This window comes from Amphibalanus amphitrite, unplaced genomic scaffold, assembly GCF_019059575.1.
Source record: "Amphibalanus amphitrite isolate SeventyFive unplaced genomic scaffold, NRLGWU_Aamphi_draft 000004F_arrow, whole genome shotgun sequence".
Classification (NCBI taxonomy): Eukaryota; Metazoa; Arthropoda; class Thecostraca; order Balanomorpha; family Balanidae; genus Amphibalanus; species Amphibalanus amphitrite.
The window spans coordinates 2,570,312-2,592,090 of NW_024881501.1; the positions used below are offsets into that span (position 1 = coordinate 2,570,312).

A 21,779-nucleotide genomic window follows, 5' to 3' on the forward strand; every position below is an offset into this window, starting at 1 on the left:
AGCTTCCACCTCCGGTCCTGGTAGTCGGCGATTTTAACGCGCATAGCTTGCCAGCTCACGACTGGCACTCGTGGTCGAATTTTATAATCTTTTATCCGCGATGAGGCGCTCTGTATTTTAAATACAGGAAAGCGCACCCATTTTACCACGCCCTCCGGTCAAACATCGGCTCTGTACCTACCTGAGCTTAGTCAGTCCGCGGCTAGCTCAGCTTTTTACCTGGTCCGTCCATGACGACCCACTCGGGAGCTCAGCTTTTTACCTGGTCCGTCCATGACGACCCACAGCCACACTTCCCAGTGTGGCTGGAGCACCAGGAGTCCCCAGTGTCAGGCAACCGTCCACCTAGGTGGAATGTTCGGAAGGCCGACTGGGGCGAATTCCAGGCCGCCGTAGAGGCCACGGTTTTATCCAGAGCCGACGCCTCTGTGATGTCTACAGAGGATTTTACATGTTTACTCATTGACTCCGCAAACGGGTGCATACCCAAGACGTCGAGTCAGCCTCGTCGTCCTCCGGTCCCGTGGTGGACCAAGGAATGCGGAGATGTGATTCGTGCCAGGAAGCGCGCTTTTAGAAAGTTTGACCGGAGTAGTACTACTGAGAACCTCATCGCTTTTAAGAAAGCGCGGGCTTTTGCCCGTCGCGTTTTAAAAGAGGCAAAGGCTGTTTCATGGCGCACGTACGTGAGTTCCTTAAACCGTTTTACTCCTACGACCCAGATATGGGCACGCATAAAGCGCATTGAAGGCCGGTTCAGCTCTGTTCCGCTTCCGGTTTTAAGAGTGAACAACACGGACATATCCCACCCTTTAGACGTCGCAGAGACGATAGGCCGTGCACTCTATCAGCGCTGCCGAGGAGAGCCGTCCTCACGACCTGCACCAGCCGCCGTGGACTTCAGCACAGCTGAAAATTTGGTGTACAACGAGCCTTTCTCTACGGCTGAGCTCACGTCTGCCATCAGCTCGTTGCGCAGCGTCTCAGAAGGTCCGGATGCTGTCCACAACGACATGCTCAGTCATCTCCCGGCAGTTGCCCTCGAAGCGCTGCTAGCAACTTTCAATTCGCTTTGGGAGACTGGCACTTTCCCTGAGACCTGGCGGGAAGCCACTATCATTCCTATCTTGAAGGCTGGCAAGTCGGGACATGACCCTCTCCACTATCGGCCCATCTCCCTCACATCATCGCTTTCAAAGCTGATGGAGAAGATGGTCAATGTGCGTCTTAGCTGGTTTCTGGAACATCACGGTGTTTTTACAAACGCCCAGTGCGGTTTTAGAAAGCACCGCAGCCCTGTTAACCACATTTTAGCCCTCGACACCGAGATACGCACCTGTTTTACCGCAAAGAAGCACCTTGGAGCATTGTTCTTTGATATTGAGGCGGCCTATGATACAGTGTTACGACACAGAATACTTTCCAAAGTACACAAGTACGGCATACGCGGCCGGATGGGCCTCTTTATCAAGAACTTTTTATCGGGTCGTCGGTTCAAAGTCCGAGTTGGCAGTCGTCTTTCGAGCAGTTTTACTCAAGAGAACGGAGTTCCCCAAGGCTGAGTTCTCAGTGTGGCGCTGTTCGCTGTGGCGATCAATGATATTGGCGACAAACTTGCACCATCCATCGGCAGATCGCTATTTGTCGATGATTTCGCGATCTGGTTTTCTGCCACGACCGCCCGTCACGTTGCCAGACAGTTGCAGCTCGCTGTAACCCGTCTAGAGAGGTGGAGCGACGACAACGGCCTTCGTTTTTCAACAACGAAGACCGTCGCTATGCACTTTTGCCGCCGCCGCTGCGACGACTTAGCCTTGGGAATCAAGCTCCGTGGACAGGTGATTCCTACTCGGCCGGTGGCAAAGTTTCTTGGAATATTTTTTGACAGTCGTTTGACGTACAGAGAACATTTTAGAACGCTTCGGGAACGATGTTTTAAATCCCTGAACGTTTCAAAATGTGTCGCCCGCACATCTTATGGTGCGGACCGCAGGACGCTCCTTCTTTTATATCGGTCGATCGTCCGATCGAAACTGGATTACGCATGCTTTGTTACGACTCTGCCAGCGAATCCAGTAAAAAGGCTCTTGACTCCGTGCACCTCGCGGCGCTACGTGTTGCCACAGGTGCATTCCGCACGTCGCCCAAGAGCAGCCTCCTCGCCGAGGCACACGAACCGCCACTATCTCTCCGCCGTCAGATGCTGGGGATGAGGTACGCACTGAAACTCCGCCAGTTCCCAGGACATCCGACGTATCCGTACGTCTTTTCTCCTGATTTTAATCGTCTTGACAGAGTGCGACAATCGGTCTCCTTCGGATTGCGCATAAAAGAGCTCTTTTCTACAGTCAACATAGAGTTCCGTGAAGTGCGACGTACGTGGGGTACGCCCTCTCCGCCATGGAAATACGCTCCAGCGCAAGTAGACCTCACGCTCTCAGCTCTCTGAGGTCAAGAAGGACGACCTGCCGCCATGTGTGCAACGAGCACGGACATTGGAACACATTGCGTCATACGACGGTTTTATCTCGGTGTTTACAGACGGCTCGAAAACGGAGGACGGCGTCGGCTGCGCTTTCGTGGCTGGTCGCGACACGCGCACTTTTTCATTGCCTTCCTCTGCCTCCGTTTTCTCATCCGAGCTCATTGCAATCGAGAAGGCGTTGTGTTTTATCGAGGTGTCTGACAACTTGTCTTACCTCATTTTATCGGATTCTCTCAGCAGCCTGCTGGCTATACGGAGGTTTAACCCAGACAATCCGATAGTCCAAGACATTTTATCTCGGCTCGCGTCGGTGGAGCAGTCAGGCAAAACTATTAAGTTTTGCTGGATTCTAAGCCATGTGGGTATAATTGGCAATGAGCTCGCCGACGCGGCCGCGAGACGCGCGGCCGCGGCTCCATGCCTTCGGCGTTTGCCCCTGCCGGCTCGTGATTTTTACCCAGCCACCCAAACCTTCACGATGTCAAGCTGGCAGGCAGAGTGGCATCTCCAAGGATCTGGGAAGCTGCGGGGCGTGAAGCCTACCTTGGAGCCCTGGCAGTCTTGCTTCCAAAGCAACAGGCACCAGGAAGTGGCCCTGTGCAGATTCAAGTTCAAGTTCAAGTTCGGTGTATTGAGGACATTTCCACATAGTGGCTTAATATTTAGTCCGAGTCAGAGTACATAGATAAAAACATGACACAGTCAATATCACAGTAAATCACAATCAAGAGATGGGTATATAAAAACACGGTCCAAAGTCGGACAAACCAGACCCTCGACTAGTTCGACAGCCGGCGCAGAAACTCGGCGCGGGTTACAGAGCTGGTGACAGCCGGCAACAGGCGGTTCCACGCCGCGGCCGCTCGGTAAGAAAACGCGCGGCGCGACGCGGACAGGCGGTATGGAGGCAGCTCGAGAGCGCCCGCCTCAGTCGACCGGGTGCTGCGCCGGGAAACCGCTGTACGAGGGACGAACAGGGAGCGGATCGCCGCGGGAGCGTGCGGGTCCCTCAGCGCCCTGTAGACGCCGAGGCAGTCACGGCGCTCAACCAGCTCGCGCACGTCACACCAGCCCAGCGCAGCTAGGATCGGCGATATATGGTCATGCCTGCGCACGCCAGAGACAACCCTCGCACCAAAATTCATCGCCTTCTGCACACGGTGAAGGTGGCATGCAGCGGCGCCACCCCAGACAGAGAGGCAGTACAGGATGTGAGGAAAGGTATGACACTGGATAAGGAGCTTAAGGATGTCGGGATTGAGATGATGGCGAATTTTATACAGACATATAAGGATGGAATTGCACTTTTTGACAACGTTGGAGATGTGCTTTTCCCAGGATAAGGTGGGGTCTAGGGTCACTCCCAGCATCTTCACAAATGGCGAGGGTGTTAGTAAGTAGTCTGGCAGGTTAAGGTGGAAGGATGAGGTTTTCTTAAGGTTTTGGGCAGTGCCGACAAGGAGCAGAGTGGTCTTGGATGGGTTCATTTTTAAGGAGTTGGATGTGAAGTAGGAGAGGACAGCACGGAGGGTATCCTCCTGTCGGGATTTAAGGATGGATAGATCTTTAGGACGGGCCGAGTCAAGTAATTGGGTGTCGTCGGCGTAGGAGATGAGGCGACCGTGAGGAAGATAGGATGGAAGGTCATTTGTGAAGATGCTGAAGAGGATGGGACCGACTAGGGAACCTTGCGGAACCCCATGGGAAAGAGGCAAGGACAAGGAACCACCTCTCACCACCTGCCGTCGACCAGTCAGGTAGCTACGAAACCATCTAGGATCAATACCATACCAGCACAGCTTTCTAAGCAGAACGTCAGATTACGTATCGATATCGTCAGATTACGATACGTAAGCAGATTACGTATCGGTCATACGTACGCGACTCATGGCTATCTCCTCCGTGGAGAGGAACAACCCACATGCAGTCGGTGTGCCGTGCCTCTCACCGTCTCTCACGTGCTTTTATCTTGTCCTCTCGCTGAACCGAACCGGACACGCTATCTCGGGCGCATCGCTCCGGATACCACTATCCGCCACCTTCTGGGTGACGACTCACCCTGGGTTTTATCCGGCAACATTTTTTCCTTTATCCGTTCGATCAACTTCCAAGCGATTTACTCGACCTGACATTAAATCCAACTAGTCCTCTCTAGTCCTTACATCTAGTCAGTTGTCTAGGACGACACTCTTGCGCTGCTTTATCTTACCTTGCTCTTTTATATCGAGTCTTTTACTTTTTAGTCTTCGTATCTAGAAGGTTCTCTCTTTTGACACACTTGTTTTATTAAAACGACGTTATGGGCGCAAAATGACCTAAGTAGTCGGCGCGCCCTAAAGCCCCAATTAACAAACAAATAGGATAGTTATAGGCCTGCTGAATACATCTATGGTTCTACTTCTGTCCATTGGTAGCAAAATGATCTTGCTGTCAGCTGCTTACCTCCTCAGCTGTTGTGTTTATCCAGATGTACAGAAAGAATGTCCAGTCTGTTGAATACGTGCGCATCTGATCTGGTACACTGTAATTGCATCTGTTTGAACCATGTGGACTGAAGGAAGTCATCTGGTGTATGATATGATTGGCAGTGATTCGGGAGTCAAACTTTGGGAAAATAATATAAATGCTTGTGCTTCAGAAGTATTATTGAGGAGCGTCCCTTAAGTTGTGTCAGTCCCTATCCATGCCAGATAGCAAAGCCCAAAAGCTCCAAACCAAGGCTATATAAACTGCAAAAAACACTCAGGATTATCACAAAAACATATTTCAAAATTCAAAACACCCAAAGGTTGGTCACACACCAGTTCTTTAGGCGACCCCACTCAAACACAGACTGCTGATGCCAACACCATTTGCCAATTAGACTCAACATCAGCCATCAGTGTTATGCATCACATCAGGTGTTCAAAGTAACAAGGTATGTGCCACTTTTACAAGTTGTGCTACAATCATATTTGATAACCTGAAATCAGCCAGTAGCGCCCTAGCGAAAAAGTCCTATAGGACTGGCGAACTGTCCTATAGGACCAATAGGATTCCTATAGGAATTTGTCCTATAGGACACTCTTCTATAGGACTCCTATAGAATTTCTATAGGATATTGTCCTATAGGACAATTTCCTGTAGGACTTAATAGGACACCTGTAGGACACTTTCCTATAGGACACTGTCCTATAAGAGTGCTATAGGAATCCTATATGGCAGTTTCCTATTGGAGACTCTCCTATAGGAGTGCTGTAGGACTCTTATATGACCGTTAGCTTTAGGATACTGCCCTATAGATAGGAGTGTTATAAGACTCATATATGATACTTTACTTTCCTATGAACACAGGGGCGGTCGCAGACTTGGCGTTTGGGGGGGGGCCAACTTGGCAAAGGGGCCCCTGCACTGACCTGGGGGGCCCGGTGCTAGCTTAATAAACCCTCGCGGGCCCGGGGGGGGGGCGTTTTTCGCCCCCCCCTGGCGAATATTTGCGATAGCTCCCGAACGCTTAGGGATAGGAAAGCGAAACTTTCAGTACCTTTTCTCCCATCAATTTGACATCTTCTGAAGTAAAAAATTTGGACCTAGCCCCCTTGATGACGTCACAAGGTCCATTTTTCTAGACCCCTGCACGGCAAACTTCGGCGTCACAGACGCAAACTTCAAATAGCTGCTAAAAATAGAGTTTTAGAGATAAAGACAAATTACGAGCACGGTTGTGTAGCGTTTGACCTAGAGAAAAATAGAAAAATAGTTTTGGTGACCTGAGGTCAGAGGTCAGGTCAACGACCCCGAAATGTGGTTTTAGTTTTTCGCAAATAACTTCGACAAAAATTGTCCTAGAGCTACGGCAGTGGTACCATCGCATTTGCCTTGTCAAGCCGCGTCGAATGATATATATTTTGTTCGGAAAAGGTCAAGTTTTATGTTGACCTCATGTGACCTCGAATGACCTCTGGTTGACCTTGACACATGAAAGGTCTTTTATGATGGATTTGTACCCGCTGATCACGAATCTGGCATCTATTTTCCTCTACGCCTTCATTTAGAGCTTCCGGATGGCAAAATTGTCTTATTTATTATTACTAACTTGAATTAGTGAAATAGCCTCTAGCAGGGATAGGGTAAGGGCGGGTAAGAGTACGCGGGCGATAAGAGTACGCATCAGCTGTTTCGGTTGCTTAGCAACGCGGGTTTGTCGAGTTCATGAAGTGACATGAAGCCGCCAGTGCGTGCTTGTCAACCAACGGAATGTGGGCGCTGAGCGGCGACGCTGTTTAGTTTAAGGCGATGAATATTATTTTCGAGCGTTATGATATTATTATGGTATAGTACAATAATTTTGATACTTGGCAGTTGAGATAAGGTACATTTCCGTGATTGTTGTGGGAAACTTGTGAGGTTATCTGGGGAAATACTGTGCAGTGCAATATTCTGTTTGCGAAGTTTTGCACAACGTTTCGGGGTTGTTTTGTGCGCGAATTGCATGTACGGTAAGAGGACGCACTGTTCAGGACGGTAAGAGTACGCATAATTATACATTAAATCGAATATACAGAAATATAGAATTATTAATGTATCGCTCAATGACGTTTGTTTTGTAGGTATATCATCATTGGAGCACTGTGATGCAGATGCGTACCTGAAATTCTTCCAAATACGAGTTATTCTCCCTTATGATTGTGTATTTTTTTAAAGAAACGCACGACATGATTATTTCCTAATTTATAGACTTGAAAGATTTATTTTATGTTTTTCTTTCTGGATACCTACTAGAATTAACTTAAATGCCTTCTGAGTTTGAAGTTAAGCATTTTGACAGTACAAGCTGCATAGGTGTGTGTTCATATGCTTGCGTACTCCACCCGCCTGGCGTGCGTACTCTTACACACCCCATATGGTAAGAGTACGCAACTGCAGCGGTTCAGAAAATGTCAGTTTTAGACCACTTCCATTTACGCTGAAGGATCGTTGCCCCATGGGTTGATGGCTAATTCAATGAACTTTCATATTCCCTATTTACGATTTCTTTCCTTCAAATATTAAACAAATGAGAGCAAGAAATCCACTAAGTGCGTACTCTTATACGACTTCACCCTACTCTTCAGTGACCTTGACCTTTGAGCAGCCTTGTATCGTAAGAGGAACCACAAATAGGGAACTGATAAGCCTCAAAACATTTCAAGACATCTTGAAGGCTAGCACGCAAGATGTGCGAAAAAGTGCCAAGTTTGAGGTCAATTTTGAGCGTGACCTTGACCTTGACCTTTGATTTTGAGCACATTTTCGGAATCCTCAGACTCTCTTCTTTCGTTTGACACCCAAATTTGCCGGTTTGATGCCGCCTGCCCTCCCCTGGAAGGCTTACTTTGAGATCACTACACATGTGCCGGTTTTTGCCTTTGACCTTCACCTCTGACCTTGAAAATTGACCTGAGGTCAAAAATTTTAGGTGCTTTAGAATCGTCTCGTAAGGACCTTTCGTTTGGTATCGCTTTTGTTTCCGTAGCTCTCTTATTTACGGAGTTAGACAGGGGGGGGGGGGCGAAAAACGCCCCCCCCCCGGGCTGCGGTGGTTGGGATTACCCCCCGGGCCCGGCCGGGTTAAAGGGGCCCACGGGCGTAGTGCATGAGTGCAGAAATCCAGCCATGACCGGTGAAGCGGGGGGGGGGGGGGTGGTAATGTCAATAATTCACGCAACTGTGAATTGACTACCGCAAAAAAAAGTAAAACCGGCTAACATAGCCATTTTGAAGATATCGTGATAAACTTTTAACAGTGGGTCATCGGTATGTGTTCAATCACATGTGTTCCGTTTCTTATTTTTCACTTGAGCACGCATGTAAGTTTTGAAGACCATCACAGTAGCAAATGCATCGAAAGATAGATAGTAGTGTGCAAAATATCCTGAATTTGTCGTGCTGCATCGAAAGTAGTGTTGATGAGAAAATGGGTTTTATTCCAGTTTATTGTGGGTAGAGAATACATTGTCTGCACCCACTGGAGAATTATTGTTGGTGCAACTTCACCCACTGCACCTGTGGCTCCTACACTAATAGGCCCATGGATAACGCTTCGGCGATACCTATCGCATAGAGGCTGCAATGTGACCCTTAGAGTACAGTGTCAGACCCCCAGAGGCCGGCGTTGGACCCAAGGGTCAGCGAAGGGCCTCAAAGGCCCCAGATGGGGCCCCAGAGGCTGATGTGGGCCCTCAGAGGCAAATGCGTGACGCCCAAAGGTAAGTCTTGGGCCCCCATAGAACATAATACGGCCATCAGTGGCCGGTGTAGAGACCTCATAGGCCAGTTGGGGGCATATAGAGGCCAGTTTAGGGCCCTCAGAGACCAGTACAGGGCCTGCAAAGGGCAGTTTGAGACCATCAGGGACCGACTTGGGCACTCAGATGCTAATGTGGGTCCTTACAGGCCAGCATGGGGCCCTCAGAGGTTAGCGTGGCCGCCGTGGGGCCCTTAAAGACCGGCATGGGTCGGCGTTGGACCCCAGAGGCCAGCCTCAAAGGCCAAAGATGGGCCCTCAAAGGTGATGCGGGCCCTAAGAGGCCGGCATCGGGTGTTCAGAATCCAGTGCGGGGCCCTCAGAGGCTAATGTGCGCCCTTACAGCCCAGCATGGGGCCCTCAGAGGTCAGAATGGGGCCCGGAAAGACTGGCATGGGCCGGCGTTGGACCCCAGAGGTCAGCAGAGGGCCCTCAAAGGCCAAGATGGGCCCTCAGAGGCCGATGCGGGCCCTTAGAGGCCGGTATCAGGTCTTCAGAATTCAGTGCGGGGCCCATAGAGGCTAATGTATGTCCTTACAGGCCAGCATGGGGCCCTCAGAGGTCAGTGTGGGGCCCTAAAAGACCGGCATGGGCCGGCGTTGGACCCCAGAGGCCAGCGAAGGGCCCTCAAAGGCCAAGATGGGCCCTCAGAGGCCGATGCGGGCCCTTGGAGGCTGGCATTGGGTCTTCAGAATCCAGTGCGGGGGGCCTCAGAGGCTAATGTGGGTCCTTATAGGCTAGCATGGGGCCCTAAGAGGTCAGTGTGGGGCCCTAAAAGACCGGCATAGGCCGGCGTTGGACCCCAGAGACCAGCGGAGGGCCCTCAAAGACCAAGAGGGGCCCTCAGAGGTCGATCCGGGCTCTTAGTGGCCGACATCGGGTCTTCAGAATCCAGTGCGGGGCCCTCAGAGGCAATTAAAGGCTAGTCTTGAGACAGAAATGAGGCCACCAGAGCCTGTGTGAGGCCCTCAGCCGCCGGTTGGGCCCCTGAGACCGGTTTAGGGGCCCTAAAGGCCAGTGGAGGGCCCTCAGAGGTCAACGTGGGTCCTCAGCGGTCAATGTGGGCGCTTGACCGCCACTGAAGGGCCCTCAGAGGTGAGTGTATACCCTCAAAGACCGGTATGGGAGCTGTTAATAGCTGGCGTGGGTTTCTCGAGCCTCGTGACAATCGAATACGGGCCAGGGCCCCAATACGCCCATGGGGGCCCATCGGTTGTTTGGGGGGGGTGGCAAATGATATGATGGCCCCCCTGATTTGCCTTTGGGGGGGGGGGTCATGGCCCTGATGGCATCCCCCCCCCTGCGACCGCCACTGTATGAACACCCATCTGACAATGTCCCAAAGGATTCTAAAGGTAATCCTATAGGATATGCCTATTGGACACTTTCCTATAGGAGTCCTACAGGACACTGACTATCATATATATGATTCCTATAGGACTCCTTTCGCAAGCGTAACTTGTAGCATAGGGGTGGGTCTTCGCGCCAGATATACATGTGTGTGAAGCATGGGATCTTTGGAAATAAAAACGACGGATGATCACTGAGATTTTTGTTTGTGTGCGTATGTTGTAGTTTGCATGTGCGTGCCCGCAACAATATACACTATTTCACGCTCCTGCGTGGTGCCGTTCCGGCGCAAAACACCCAGATATGGATGACACTTTTCGTTTGTTACAGACGGACCTACAACTTTTTTATAATATGTAGGGGAAGTTGGGGCAATGCCGGAGTTGGGGCAAAGCCGAAATTCGAGATATTTCGAAAACCGTAAGACATGGATGCCACCTGTCAGTGATGCTCTGAAGCTTAAGTGACTACAATTATCGCATGTTTGTTACGAGTCGTCATTCGGAATACTTCGGCTGTGAGGGCGCCAAGAGCGTTTTCAAGGTACGCGTTCCTTGTACTACATGCGCCTTTGAAGCTGCATTTCTTACTCATTATGCTACCGTTTGTCTGGCCAATTCGGTCAAGTAATCTTCAGCATGTCTTTGCATAAGTGTGCTGCCTATTTGAAATTTATACGGCACGTTGAAAAGTTATGGGCCTGCAAATGAAAGTAGGTATGGCTGGCTGGGGTAATGCCAAAACGTGCAATTACGCACGTTAAAGCACGCTACGTGGACTTTACTGCTGTAGAATAGCAACGCGAATTTTTAGTCACACAAATTACACTTTCAACCGACACAACGGCCTGTTACCTATAAGGAATTATTTACCTGACATTTTCTTATTATATCACACAACTATAACTTCCAGTGTGCACCAAGCGTCCTCAAGCTCTTAAAACGCGTGTCAGCTTTGATAAATTCTGGATAAAGTTTGAGATAAAGTGGCAAAACATCAATGTCGGCATTCCCCGTAGATCATTTCTCCCATTTTCGGCTTTCCCCGCAGTCCGGGGCAACGCCGAAAAAGTCACTTCTTTGATATTTTTAGTTTGTGCGCTTAACGGTATGCGAATTCATCAAATGCGCCTGGTATGTTTGAAAGGCAAAAGACTGGCCTCTCGAATGACGCCAACAAGAATAGCTTATGTTGTCTACCTTGCGTGCTACGGGCGTCAGAAAAAAAGTATTCGGCGTTCCCCCAACTTCCCCTACACTAGTTATTCTGTATACTGTATTTGGTACAACCGTCAACAGAACATGACCAATTAATGACGCGGAGTCATATACGTACCTACATAGGTACCATCAGGTCAACTCATGCATACATGCTAAATGCAGCTACAGCAGCTTAAAACATTAGGAGGGTACATGTACCTACCCAGGACAAGGTTTGTGCCCACTCCACGGTTCCATCACTGCGTACACCAAATGCCATTTCAGTCGAGAACACCTAGATCTCGCATCTCGGAGACACGCTCTAATACTAAATGGTTGATGTAATAAGATTACATTTTCAGGCTATTGACAGGTTGGACCATTTATGCAGTCACTGTCGTTAAGAGCTATGTTATAATTCCTTTACCGTAACATGGAAAACACTAGTCCTGGTGGCGTAGTTAGTTAAGGCGTTGGTCTGCTATGCGGAGGGTCCTGGGTTCGATTCCCGTGTATGAATGGACCGCTGTTATTTACGTTTCCTATAGGATTCCTATAGGACTCCTATATAAAATTCCTATAGGACACCGAAAAAATACTATAGGACAGCCACTACGTTCTAACTTCTATAGGATGCCTAAAGGACTATGTAAAGGTCCTATAGGATTCCTATCACAAGTCCTATCGAACAACACGTCCTATAGGAATCCTATAGGTATCCTATAGGTATCCTATAGGTATCCTATAGGTATCCTATAGGTATCTTATAGGTATCCTATAGGTATCCTATAGGTTAGGGTGTGTCGTCAATCCAAAAATGATCTGCCGTTAGAATTATTTGGTGCCCTGATATGTTGCTAAATCATCTAGGACGATAATTCCCCTCAAAACTCCGTACTTGATGGCCTCTTCTGAAAAGTTTGTGTCTCCGTTCAGTCTCATTTGTATTAGTGGCGCCATCTGCAGAACAACATACGGCATATTGCGGAACTACTCCTTCTCATAAGTGGCGCTAGGTGGCGCTGAGTGCAAAACCTGTCCGACCGCTCCACGAACGCCGTTTTATGTCGTTTACTTGCCATTTCCGTGCTTATCAATATAATACTAATTAAATAGAACGATAGCAAACATCATGAGAGCCTGGCTCATCTGAATGCAGTACATGGTATCTCACAATGCCACGTATATCGATAGCTAACAAATGAAGCAACATTCACTACACTTCGAATCATCAATGCGAGATACGAGACAGGACCGAACTTTTTTTTCGTGAAAATCCTCGTACTAGATGGCATGTTTTGCGCTATAACTGTGCGTTTTTATAGATGCGTTTGAGGGGGCATTAGTTTGGGTGTGGGAACTTTTGATTTTTATTTGTCTTATTTTGTCGGAGTTGGATATTTGTTTGAACGGCATGGTACGCTGGTGCTGGTTGCGGGTTGTTAGAGCCTTTCTCATGGTTTGCCTTTATCGAACTCAAACACACCCTACCCTACCCTAACCTACTCATACCCTACCTTACTCATAACCTACACGTAGTTACCCTTCTCATACTCGATTAAAGTAATGTACCAAATTTGAGCGCAATCAGCCCAGCCGTTCTTGAGATATAAAAGCGGCGCGCTGCACGTGCGCACGCGCTAACTGAGACTCCAGATGACTTTTGCCAGCCACCTTTCTAAATTGTCCCCAACAGTGTACAAAATTAGAGCGAAATCGGCCCTGCTGTTCTTGAGATGTATAAGTGGACCCCTCACGTGCGCACGTGCAATCGATCCACCCTACCTGTCACACATGACCATACATCGTCAGGTGAGTGCCCCCTCCACCCACAGTCCAAGTTTTAGCTCAATCGGCCCAGTAGTAGCTGAGTTATTCCTAGTACAATAATGTGCTGTTTACTGGTAGGCGCTTATTTTCAGTGTTTGGAATTCCCCTTGGCGGGCGGTGCATTGCAGCCCATGCTTTGATAGCTATTGTCAAAAGTTGAATGGCCTGCCTGCCGAAGCCACCGATTCGATTTCGTCGAAAAATACCGGTAACGTTAACAAAACACGGTCGTATGTTTGAGTCATTTTCACAAAAGTTTATTGACTTTTCGATAATATTTTGGGTGGATATTGGTCAGAAAAGAATGCTCTTTCCGAATATGTAGGTTTCATAGCGATTGATCAGCGTTTTCAATACGTTTGATGTTGTAAAGGACAACGCGCTCCGCGCGAATCACATTTTCCAATTAATTTTTCGTTATTAAGGAAATGGTACGGATCATCACTTTTTATTTGTTTTCCTATCATTACACGTACATATGTCTGCAAAATGCTACAACACCGATTTCATTCCGTCAAGCCGTTTTCCAGCGGCATCGGTTTTCTTCCCACAATGCATGAAATCGGTCATTTTTTAACAACCGGGGGTATTGCCTTGCACGTGACGCGTGCTATACTATGAAACCATGTCAATACGCTAGGCCCATCTCTCCTCTATCCAGTGGTGGCAACCCGACCTCGCTGCGGCAATCTGTCGCCGAGTTTTGGGCCCGGGAAGTGGGCGCCGCAGGCCGGTTTTCGCCCGATCGTCGATTTGACCGTTTCCCGTGTTAACCCTATGGCGCACGCGAGCGCGTGCTGACGGCGCACCCCTGGCCCGATGACGCCCAAATTTTAATACAAAGGCCGCCCACGCCCACAGATTCGGCATGCCAAATTTCACGTCGCTACGCGGCGCCTTTCAGGCGCAATAAGACACATAAGGCATGACAGTCGTACAGACATGTTATAAATCATAATATAGATTAATCAACCACATGTAACATAAAATACATCAATCACTGCACCCGACGCAAACCGAAAGCCGAAACCATACACCAGACACCCACGTATGGGGTCTCATTCACGACATAATTCACGTATGAAGAAAACATCCTTTTACAGAATCGCAAAAACACGAAAATCTTCCGAGCATTCACGTAACGGTATGGCACTGCACTCTTAAAACCGGCCGAGCGGGGCGGGCGGGGGGGGGGGGTGGGGCGGCGGCAGCAGCGACAACCACATCACAGCGAGCGGCAGGGGCAGGCCCCGGCGGGTCGCAGCGGGCCAAGGCAGCGGCGACGGCAACTTCGAAGACACGGCGACAGGACCGAACTGGCAGTCACACGAACGGGTGACAGTGATCACTGAGCAGTTCAGCATATCTGGAAGTCTTTCTTCGAAGCGAAGACCGGATGGCAGCGGCGGTGCTTCAGGCGTGCAGTGATGTAGCCGTGACGCGCCTCTTCCCCACGCACCGCCAGGCACGCTTCGGTTACGGTCCGAACTGCCCGCTCCACCGCCTGCGTGTGGACCGGGTAGTTCGGCAGCTGCAGCGGAGAGTGCTCGATGGCTTGCAGCTGCTCGTCTGTGAGGTGGCGCAGCAGCGGCGGCTGCGTCACACTCTCCGGCGGGCTCCAGCTGATCACCTCTGTGTAAGCGGAGGCGCTGAAGTTCAGCTCCGGCAGCCGGAATGGCCGAACGTCCTCCGTCTCGCGCTGTCTGGCTGCCTGTATGTGGCGCACGGCCTCCTGTCGGACGCCAGCGTCACCGTCAGCCACCATCGCGAGCAGCACCTGCTCAGGATGCGCCCAGTACCCGTTGCGCTGCAGGACGGGTCGCACCACCTCCTGGATCATCTCCGGCAGCTCTCGGAGAAGCTCCACAGAACGGTGGAAGTTCTTTGCACCGTCTGTGCAGTCGGGGTGTCGCCTGATGCAGAACCACACCGGCACGTAGTGAGTCACCAGAAACTGCACGAGGAGCCGCAGGCTGTCAGACGGTGACTCTGTGCTCACGTACAGGCGCAGCACCCGCGCGCCGAGTGTCAGCCATCTGAAACGGACGCCACAATTTTGATCAGAAGAAAATTCAAGCACGCACACAAATCACAAACCAACGATAAAGTGCCGTACAAACACGGCTAAAATAAACCGTTTTCTGCACTGAACAGCGAACATTCGTTAGCTATAGGTAGAGGCGCTACTCCACTCGTATCACATGTGTTCTGTTGCAGTAACACAGTTTTATCAAAACTTAGGTAATTAATTTGATAATGGTATAGTCATTACTTATGTCTGTAAGACAAGTGAATGAAAGTTGACAACTTTCATGTTTCCAATGGTAACATAAACATGTATTTTGAAACCTGTATTGTTTTAGAGTAACAAAGAACACAAGCGAGGTTTCGATCTAAGTTATTAGGTAATAGGTATCTACTTTGAATGAAACGAACTAATAACTGATTATTATAATATTTGCATGCATAACTTATTCATTAAACAATATTCAAACTTGATAATGACGTAAGTTAAATGCTCGTTTGTCATTCTTTGCATGCTTCTGAAATAAACAATACCTGCATATGATTGTACGTGCGATCAATTGTTAATCTATTTTACTTGCGTAACTATGCATGTGTCACGAAATAACGGACATGCCTCATATTGCGCCCCGAGTACTGACCTGGCGTGGTTGAGTGGCCCGATCCTCTGTCGCGCCACGGAGTCCGACATGTCGCCAGTCTGCACCGCCAGAGCCAGTCGGTACAGCAGCTGCTGGTCGTGACTGAGGGTGGCGACCAGCTCGGCTGTCATCTCCGGCACGTGTCCGGGCACGGGCTGGAACGGCGCCACCTCCCTCCTCCACACGTCCTCGGCGCAGCTGGTGCCGATGGCGCCGTTGAAGGTTCGAGGTCCGCTGGTAGTGCCGTCCAGCGTCTTGAATACGTGCCGCAGGTTCAATTCATTGCCGTGCAGCATGCACACAAACCAGTGCACGGGCTTATTTGTCGCCAGCTCGAAAAGTCGGCACACACCACCGCTGGTCCCGATATTCACCGCCGTACCATCGCATCCCAGTGCTTTCACATGTTCACCGAACGCCACAGCGATGGTGTAGAGCTCGTTCACCATGTGAATGGCGCTCCCAGACTGAGGGGTGAAGTGTGTCAGGTACAGATTCCCCGGCTCAGACAGGACGACGACATGTTCTTGTATGTCTGTCGCCGCCGAACAGTCGGTACATGTTTTGTCCTTGCGCCCGTCAAAGTACAAGCTCTCTACTCCTCCGGACACAGCTGCGTCGATGTTTTGTCGGGCCGATTCATTCCTCATCATGTTTCTCGCGCGCCATATTTTCTTGGCGTCGACGACGTTCGACATGTCGTTTTCATTGATGCGCCCGATATCGACTTGAAACGCGTTTATGATAGCAGCAGCGGCCCGGTTAGAAACGCCGTACCGGTCCGCTGCGAGCGCCGTCTCCCTCAGATCATCTGCGTTCTTGGCACTCGGAAGTGCAGTCGGAGCTGTAAACTCTTCGTCATCCGCAGACGAGTCGCTGCCGGCGTCGCCGCCGCCGCTGTCACTGCTGTCAGTGTCGCCGAGGCGGAGCTGCTCGGCGGGCACAGCGCCGACGGTGCTGCCACTGCCAACGCCGCTCGGCCCAGGAGAAGGCTCCGTAGCGCCACCATGCTGCTGGTTGCGGTGTCGCGATAACTGACGCTGCAGACGCGCCTGCCTCGCCTCACTCGTGGCCCGATCGTATGATCCCAGCGTCAGTCGGCGCTTGTGTCGCTGGTCCTTGAGGAATGGCCACTCCTCACTTGGAACTTTTGCATCTCGCGGACAGCAGCACGCCGCACGGGAGGCACATTTGCACATGGCGATGTCGAATAGCTTCAAGAAGTGGCTATTGTCAGCGTCCGCCCTTTGAGATTTTTTCGTCCTGTTCGCGTTTTTATATGCAGCATACTCCTTTCGCACGAGCTCTTTGACATATTTAATTCCATGGACAGGGATGCCCTCTTGCGACCACATTTCACTGACACTAACAGCGACATGATTGAAAACTGAAGGAGCTGGCGTTTTCCGGGTGGTCGAGAACCCGTTGCTGTCTTGATCGAGAAATTTTACATAGTTAATCACATCACCCTTTGTCGGCAGCACGGTTGTAGGCAATGGACCTGCCTTACCCAGGATGAAATGATGCGTAGTAGCACGTGTTTTAGGCATCAGTTCAATCGACTTTGCTATCATTAGATACCCACCCCAGTAAGCCCTATCTCCCCACCACCGTCCGTCTCGGTATGAATTTGACCCGATGCAGAATTGTTTTGATTCAAAGCAGAATAGCATAAATCAATAACAAAAAAAAAAATATATATCAGCCGGTATCCTCGGGTTCCAAAACGTAATAAATCGTACATGTATATGACAACACATTCAGCATATTTCCATAGTTAGTTAATTTTGCAGATTTGAATATTACAGAATGAAAATAACATTGCTTGCAATAAAAAAACTGATCATAACAAAAACGACGCTCAAATGCCCTTGATATTGCATGCCGACAATCGAAGACTTCGAAACGATCAGTGGCGCCACCTTTAGTTTCGTAGCCATATCTTTAGTTCTTAAGTCGTCCGTGTGTTGTATCACAGATGGCGCTGGGGCATCTGACATCGGTGCAAACTTTCCTCCAGAGGCCAACATCTGCGCAGTTTTGAAACAAATGTTAGTGAAAAATTGTTTTGTGATGAATCAGCGCAACAAATTCCGGACACGGCATTAAGATCAGCGAAAATCACCCCCTCCACGACACACCCTACTATAGGTATCCTATAAGTATCCTATAGGCATCCTATAGGCATCCTATAGGATTCCTATTGATAAGTCATACACAATTTCTATAGGACTGTCCTATAGGACTCAATAGGACGTTTTTGCTAGGGCGATCAACGTCAGACATTGATGTAAAGATCAGACGTTACTTTTCGCACCATCAGCACCATTTAGTTGTGTTCCAAACATACCTTACATCAACATCAAAGCACAACCAGTTAATAATTATAAGTTGTGCCGAAAGAAGTCATGATGTTTGTAAGCGACTGTCCCTGGCTCCGAAACCTAGAAGTATGGAGCATTCAGAACCAGCTTCACCTAAATTCATTTTCTTTGCTTGATTAGCATTGTTCTGCATCGTGAATTTTGTAATGCATTATGCATGGCTTGAAATTATTCAAAAGGTTCTGCACTCCGCCGAATTCAAATTGATAAATTTAAATTTGATTCACCACTGTTCCATCCAATTTTCTTCATGGCTCTATCGCTTTGAAGTTTCGTTGCCAAACCCTTCTTGTGCCACACGTAGGACAAACTTCCGTTCGTTTCAAAGTTAAAATAAAAATAAAATTGCCAGGAAAAATGTTACAACGAAAGGAATGGGTAGAAATAGCCACAAACGCTTGCGCAATTATCGAAACTTCCACGCAATGTTTGTAACACACAGGATTCACCATAACTTGAAGTGGCTTGTAGTTCACTTCATTCCCACAACGGGGCTTTGTGTTGCACATGACGTCACTACCCTAAATAACGTCATCATTTTAAATATAGTTTTTCGCTGTTTTCATCCAAATTCGGCCAATTAATGGCATGTAGCCACCCATTCAGGTATTATCGACTATTTTAAAGTGTTTTGGAATCATCCACTTCACTTTTTCAAGGTGAAAATATTCCTTTAATGTAGGCATGATTTGTTCTGCATTCTCATTACCATAGCGATTAGTGTGTTTGTGATTGATGTGTGTGATGTGCTTAATTTCATCACATTCACCCTATAGATGTGATTGTATAGTGCAATTATAGGTGATTGTCACAAATCATTAAATGTGTATTTGTGCTTTGTAGCCTATGTATTAGAAATTTTTTTGTAACCCTTCGTAGAAGTGCCTATACCTAACTGCTGCTGCTATAGATTTGAATTTCAATGTGTTTGCACCAAAAATAAAAATAAAATAGAGCGAGTTGAAGAAGGCGTAAGCCGAAAGCTCCTCTGAATTATTAGGCCATTTTTACTATTTTCGTTTTTAATTATGAAAGTACGGTTACTTTTTTATTATATTTCTACGGATATTTGATTTGTAATAAAATAGAGCCAGTTGAAGAAGGCGTAAGCCGAAAGCTCCTCTGACCAGGGTTGTATACCAATCAAGTCGATTGAATTGATTGATTTGTTTCAACGCGTATTTTGAGTTGATTGGATTGAGTCGATTGACTTTCGAGATGACTGGTTGACTGACTCGTTTGACTTTAGCGACTAATTGACTGATTTGATTCCCGAAAATTAGAGTGACTCGTATGATTGAGTCGATTGAATGGAAAGTTCAAATAAGTTTTAGTTGACGAAAAATAATGACACCAATTGATGACATCAAAGATCACAAAACTACACTAAAAACTGTTTGTCATCACAACTGCAATATGGGGTAGATGGCCAAATAAAGAACAGGGCCTAAACATGAACAGCCAACTTTGACTTTCAACTGCAATAACTGCTCCAATCCTGGTGATAGAACCTGGCGATGCACCTACCTACCTTTCTGCACTCAGCAGGAAACGATTTTATTTAATCCAGATGATAAAGTGCAAGGCCCTATATACTAATAAAGTGTGATTAATTAATAATTCACATCTTCACATCTCCTCAGAAACAACCCACTGTGACTGAACTCTATAAATATCTGAAACCCCTACAAAAATAACTGAAACAAAAGCGCCGTTTTCGTCTCGCTAATTACGTTTCCTTACCTAACTAATAGCTAATTTGCTGCATTGTTTAATTTGCAGCAGAACGTTTGTTGATCCTTTTCTCCTGAGAGCCTAAGCATAACATATTTAATATATTTCATTTTCCTTAAAATATTTTACCGAATATTATTGAGTGGTTTTATTTCAAATGAAATAATAATTAAAACGAAATTGGTGTTTTCCAACCGATTTATTATATGATGATCTACCATACTACATGATAATCAATGACGTCATCTTACCAAAAAATCAAAAGACGAAGAATAAGGATTTATAAAAGCTTAGCATACTTAGGTATTGGCAAAACGTTTTCTTTGCTTCGCAGTCGCACCGTGCCTAATTTTCCTTGTTCCTACTTCCTTTGTCCTTAACTTATCCTGTGGTTCCAGAGTCCCTGTCCTCTCCATTTCCTTTTAAATATATTTTTAATTCTCACCTCTATCCCCTAGTCCTAACAGTTTCAAATTGTATTGCAATAAAATGTTTTGAATTCTCATTACATGCCACGTCCAGAGTCGTGGACCGCTAAATACCTCAAATCTCTTCCTTCCCAATCTGACAACATCCCACGTCTCAAATGCACATTGTGTGGAAAGATTTTTAAGGCTGCCCGTCAGTCTCTGTCTAACCGAAACCGTCACATGCAGGTAAGATAGTTATTTCTATTTCTCTATGGTTAATATGTTATTGATGCATATTATCCATTAAAATAGACATGGTGTAGGGTAAATGACCAAATCACGAACACTGCCAAAATCCGAGCAGTCATCTTTCAACTGCAATATCTGATATTTAGTGTAAATTGAGTTGGAATATGGCCAAAATTAAATTGACAACTTTTAGGTGAAAGGTGGTGATTTGGGTTAAGGGGCGACTCAACTACTGGGTTATTTTGCACCCATTAAATGAAACTTCTGCTCCAATTCTACCCATTGAACCTCAATATCATGATCCACCTGTCCATCACTAGGTATCCTTCCTTATTACATAGAAACTTTGAATGGCATGGCAATTTATAATTTCAAATTACAATATTTTTTATGTTTCTTCTGTAGGTAGGTAGGTAGGTAGGTACACCAGACTGCTATGGACACTTTTCCAAGTTGGTGGGGCAAAAAAACTAATGTATGTCTTGGTTTGAGTCGTTTGATTGAGTTGATTGATTCCTTTCATTGTCGCGTTTGAGTCGATTGAATCAATTCCCGAAAACTGCTGTGACTTGATTGATTTGATTGGTTTCCCAAATTTCTCGTGATTGAATTGATTGCTATTGATTGAGTCGTATACAACCCTGCCTCTGACTTATTGGCCATTTTTGCTATTTTCGTTTTTAATTATGAAAGTACGGTTACTTTTTTATTATATTTCTACGGATATTTGGGGCGTTCCACGACAAATCGACAAGTGCCCTGCACCCTCATATTTTATTTTTTGCTTAAAATTTGTCTAATGGGTTGTGATGGGCGGGGAAGCCAGCTGTGGCAAGGATTTTTTTCTTCGAGCAACGGTTTCCGAGATATAGCCTCGGGCAATTCCTGGAGGTCGCGCTGCAGCCCTATGTTTGGCGGCCTATAACTCAGAAACTATTGGTTTTCTACGATAAAAGCTTGATATGGTTCAACTCACAATCAACCAACAAACATTTTGGCTATCTCGGATTTTCAATTTTTGAAAATTTTGATCACACGACCTTTTGACCTATTTTTCGAAGAGTGACCTTGATATTTTCCCCACGGAAAGTTGCAATTTTGTCTGAAGACGATTAAAGCCTTATCATTTGTCATTCATATGCGATAATAAAAAAAGTGGTTATCGCCCTGCGTTGACCTCAGGTCAGGTCATTTTTATGACCTGTCC

The 21,779-nt window shown here is 47.5% G+C and overlaps 2 protein-coding genes across 2 annotated transcripts in view; both read right to left on the reverse strand.

The window, feature by feature from the left end:
• Positions 1-21,779, reverse strand: part of LOC122372342 — a 65,956-nt gene that overhangs the window by 15,765 nt on the left and 28,412 nt on the right. The window lies entirely within an intron of this gene.
• Positions 14,102-17,484, reverse strand: LOC122372290. Its single transcript, XM_043349351.1, has 2 exons — positions 15,796-17,484; positions 14,102-15,165 (listed from the first exon to the last, which is right to left on the reverse strand). The coding sequence occupies exons 1-2, from the start codon at positions 17,466-17,468 to the stop codon at positions 14,487-14,489; spliced, it is 2,352 nt and encodes a 783-aa protein (XP_043205286.1). The 5' UTR covers positions 17,469-17,484; the 3' UTR covers positions 14,102-14,486.

What these genes read in the sequence shown, in the direction of transcription:
- LOC122372290 (XM_043349351.1), bottom strand. Translation starts at nt 17,468, where the DNA reads ATGCTATTCTGCTTTGAATCAAAACAATTCTGCATCGGGTCAAATTCA. An exon ending in GGGCCACTCAACCACGCCAG is followed by an intron (nt 15,166 to 15,795) that starts GTCAGTACTCGG and finishes CGTCCGTTTCAG; the next exon opens with ATGGCTGACACTCGGCGCGC.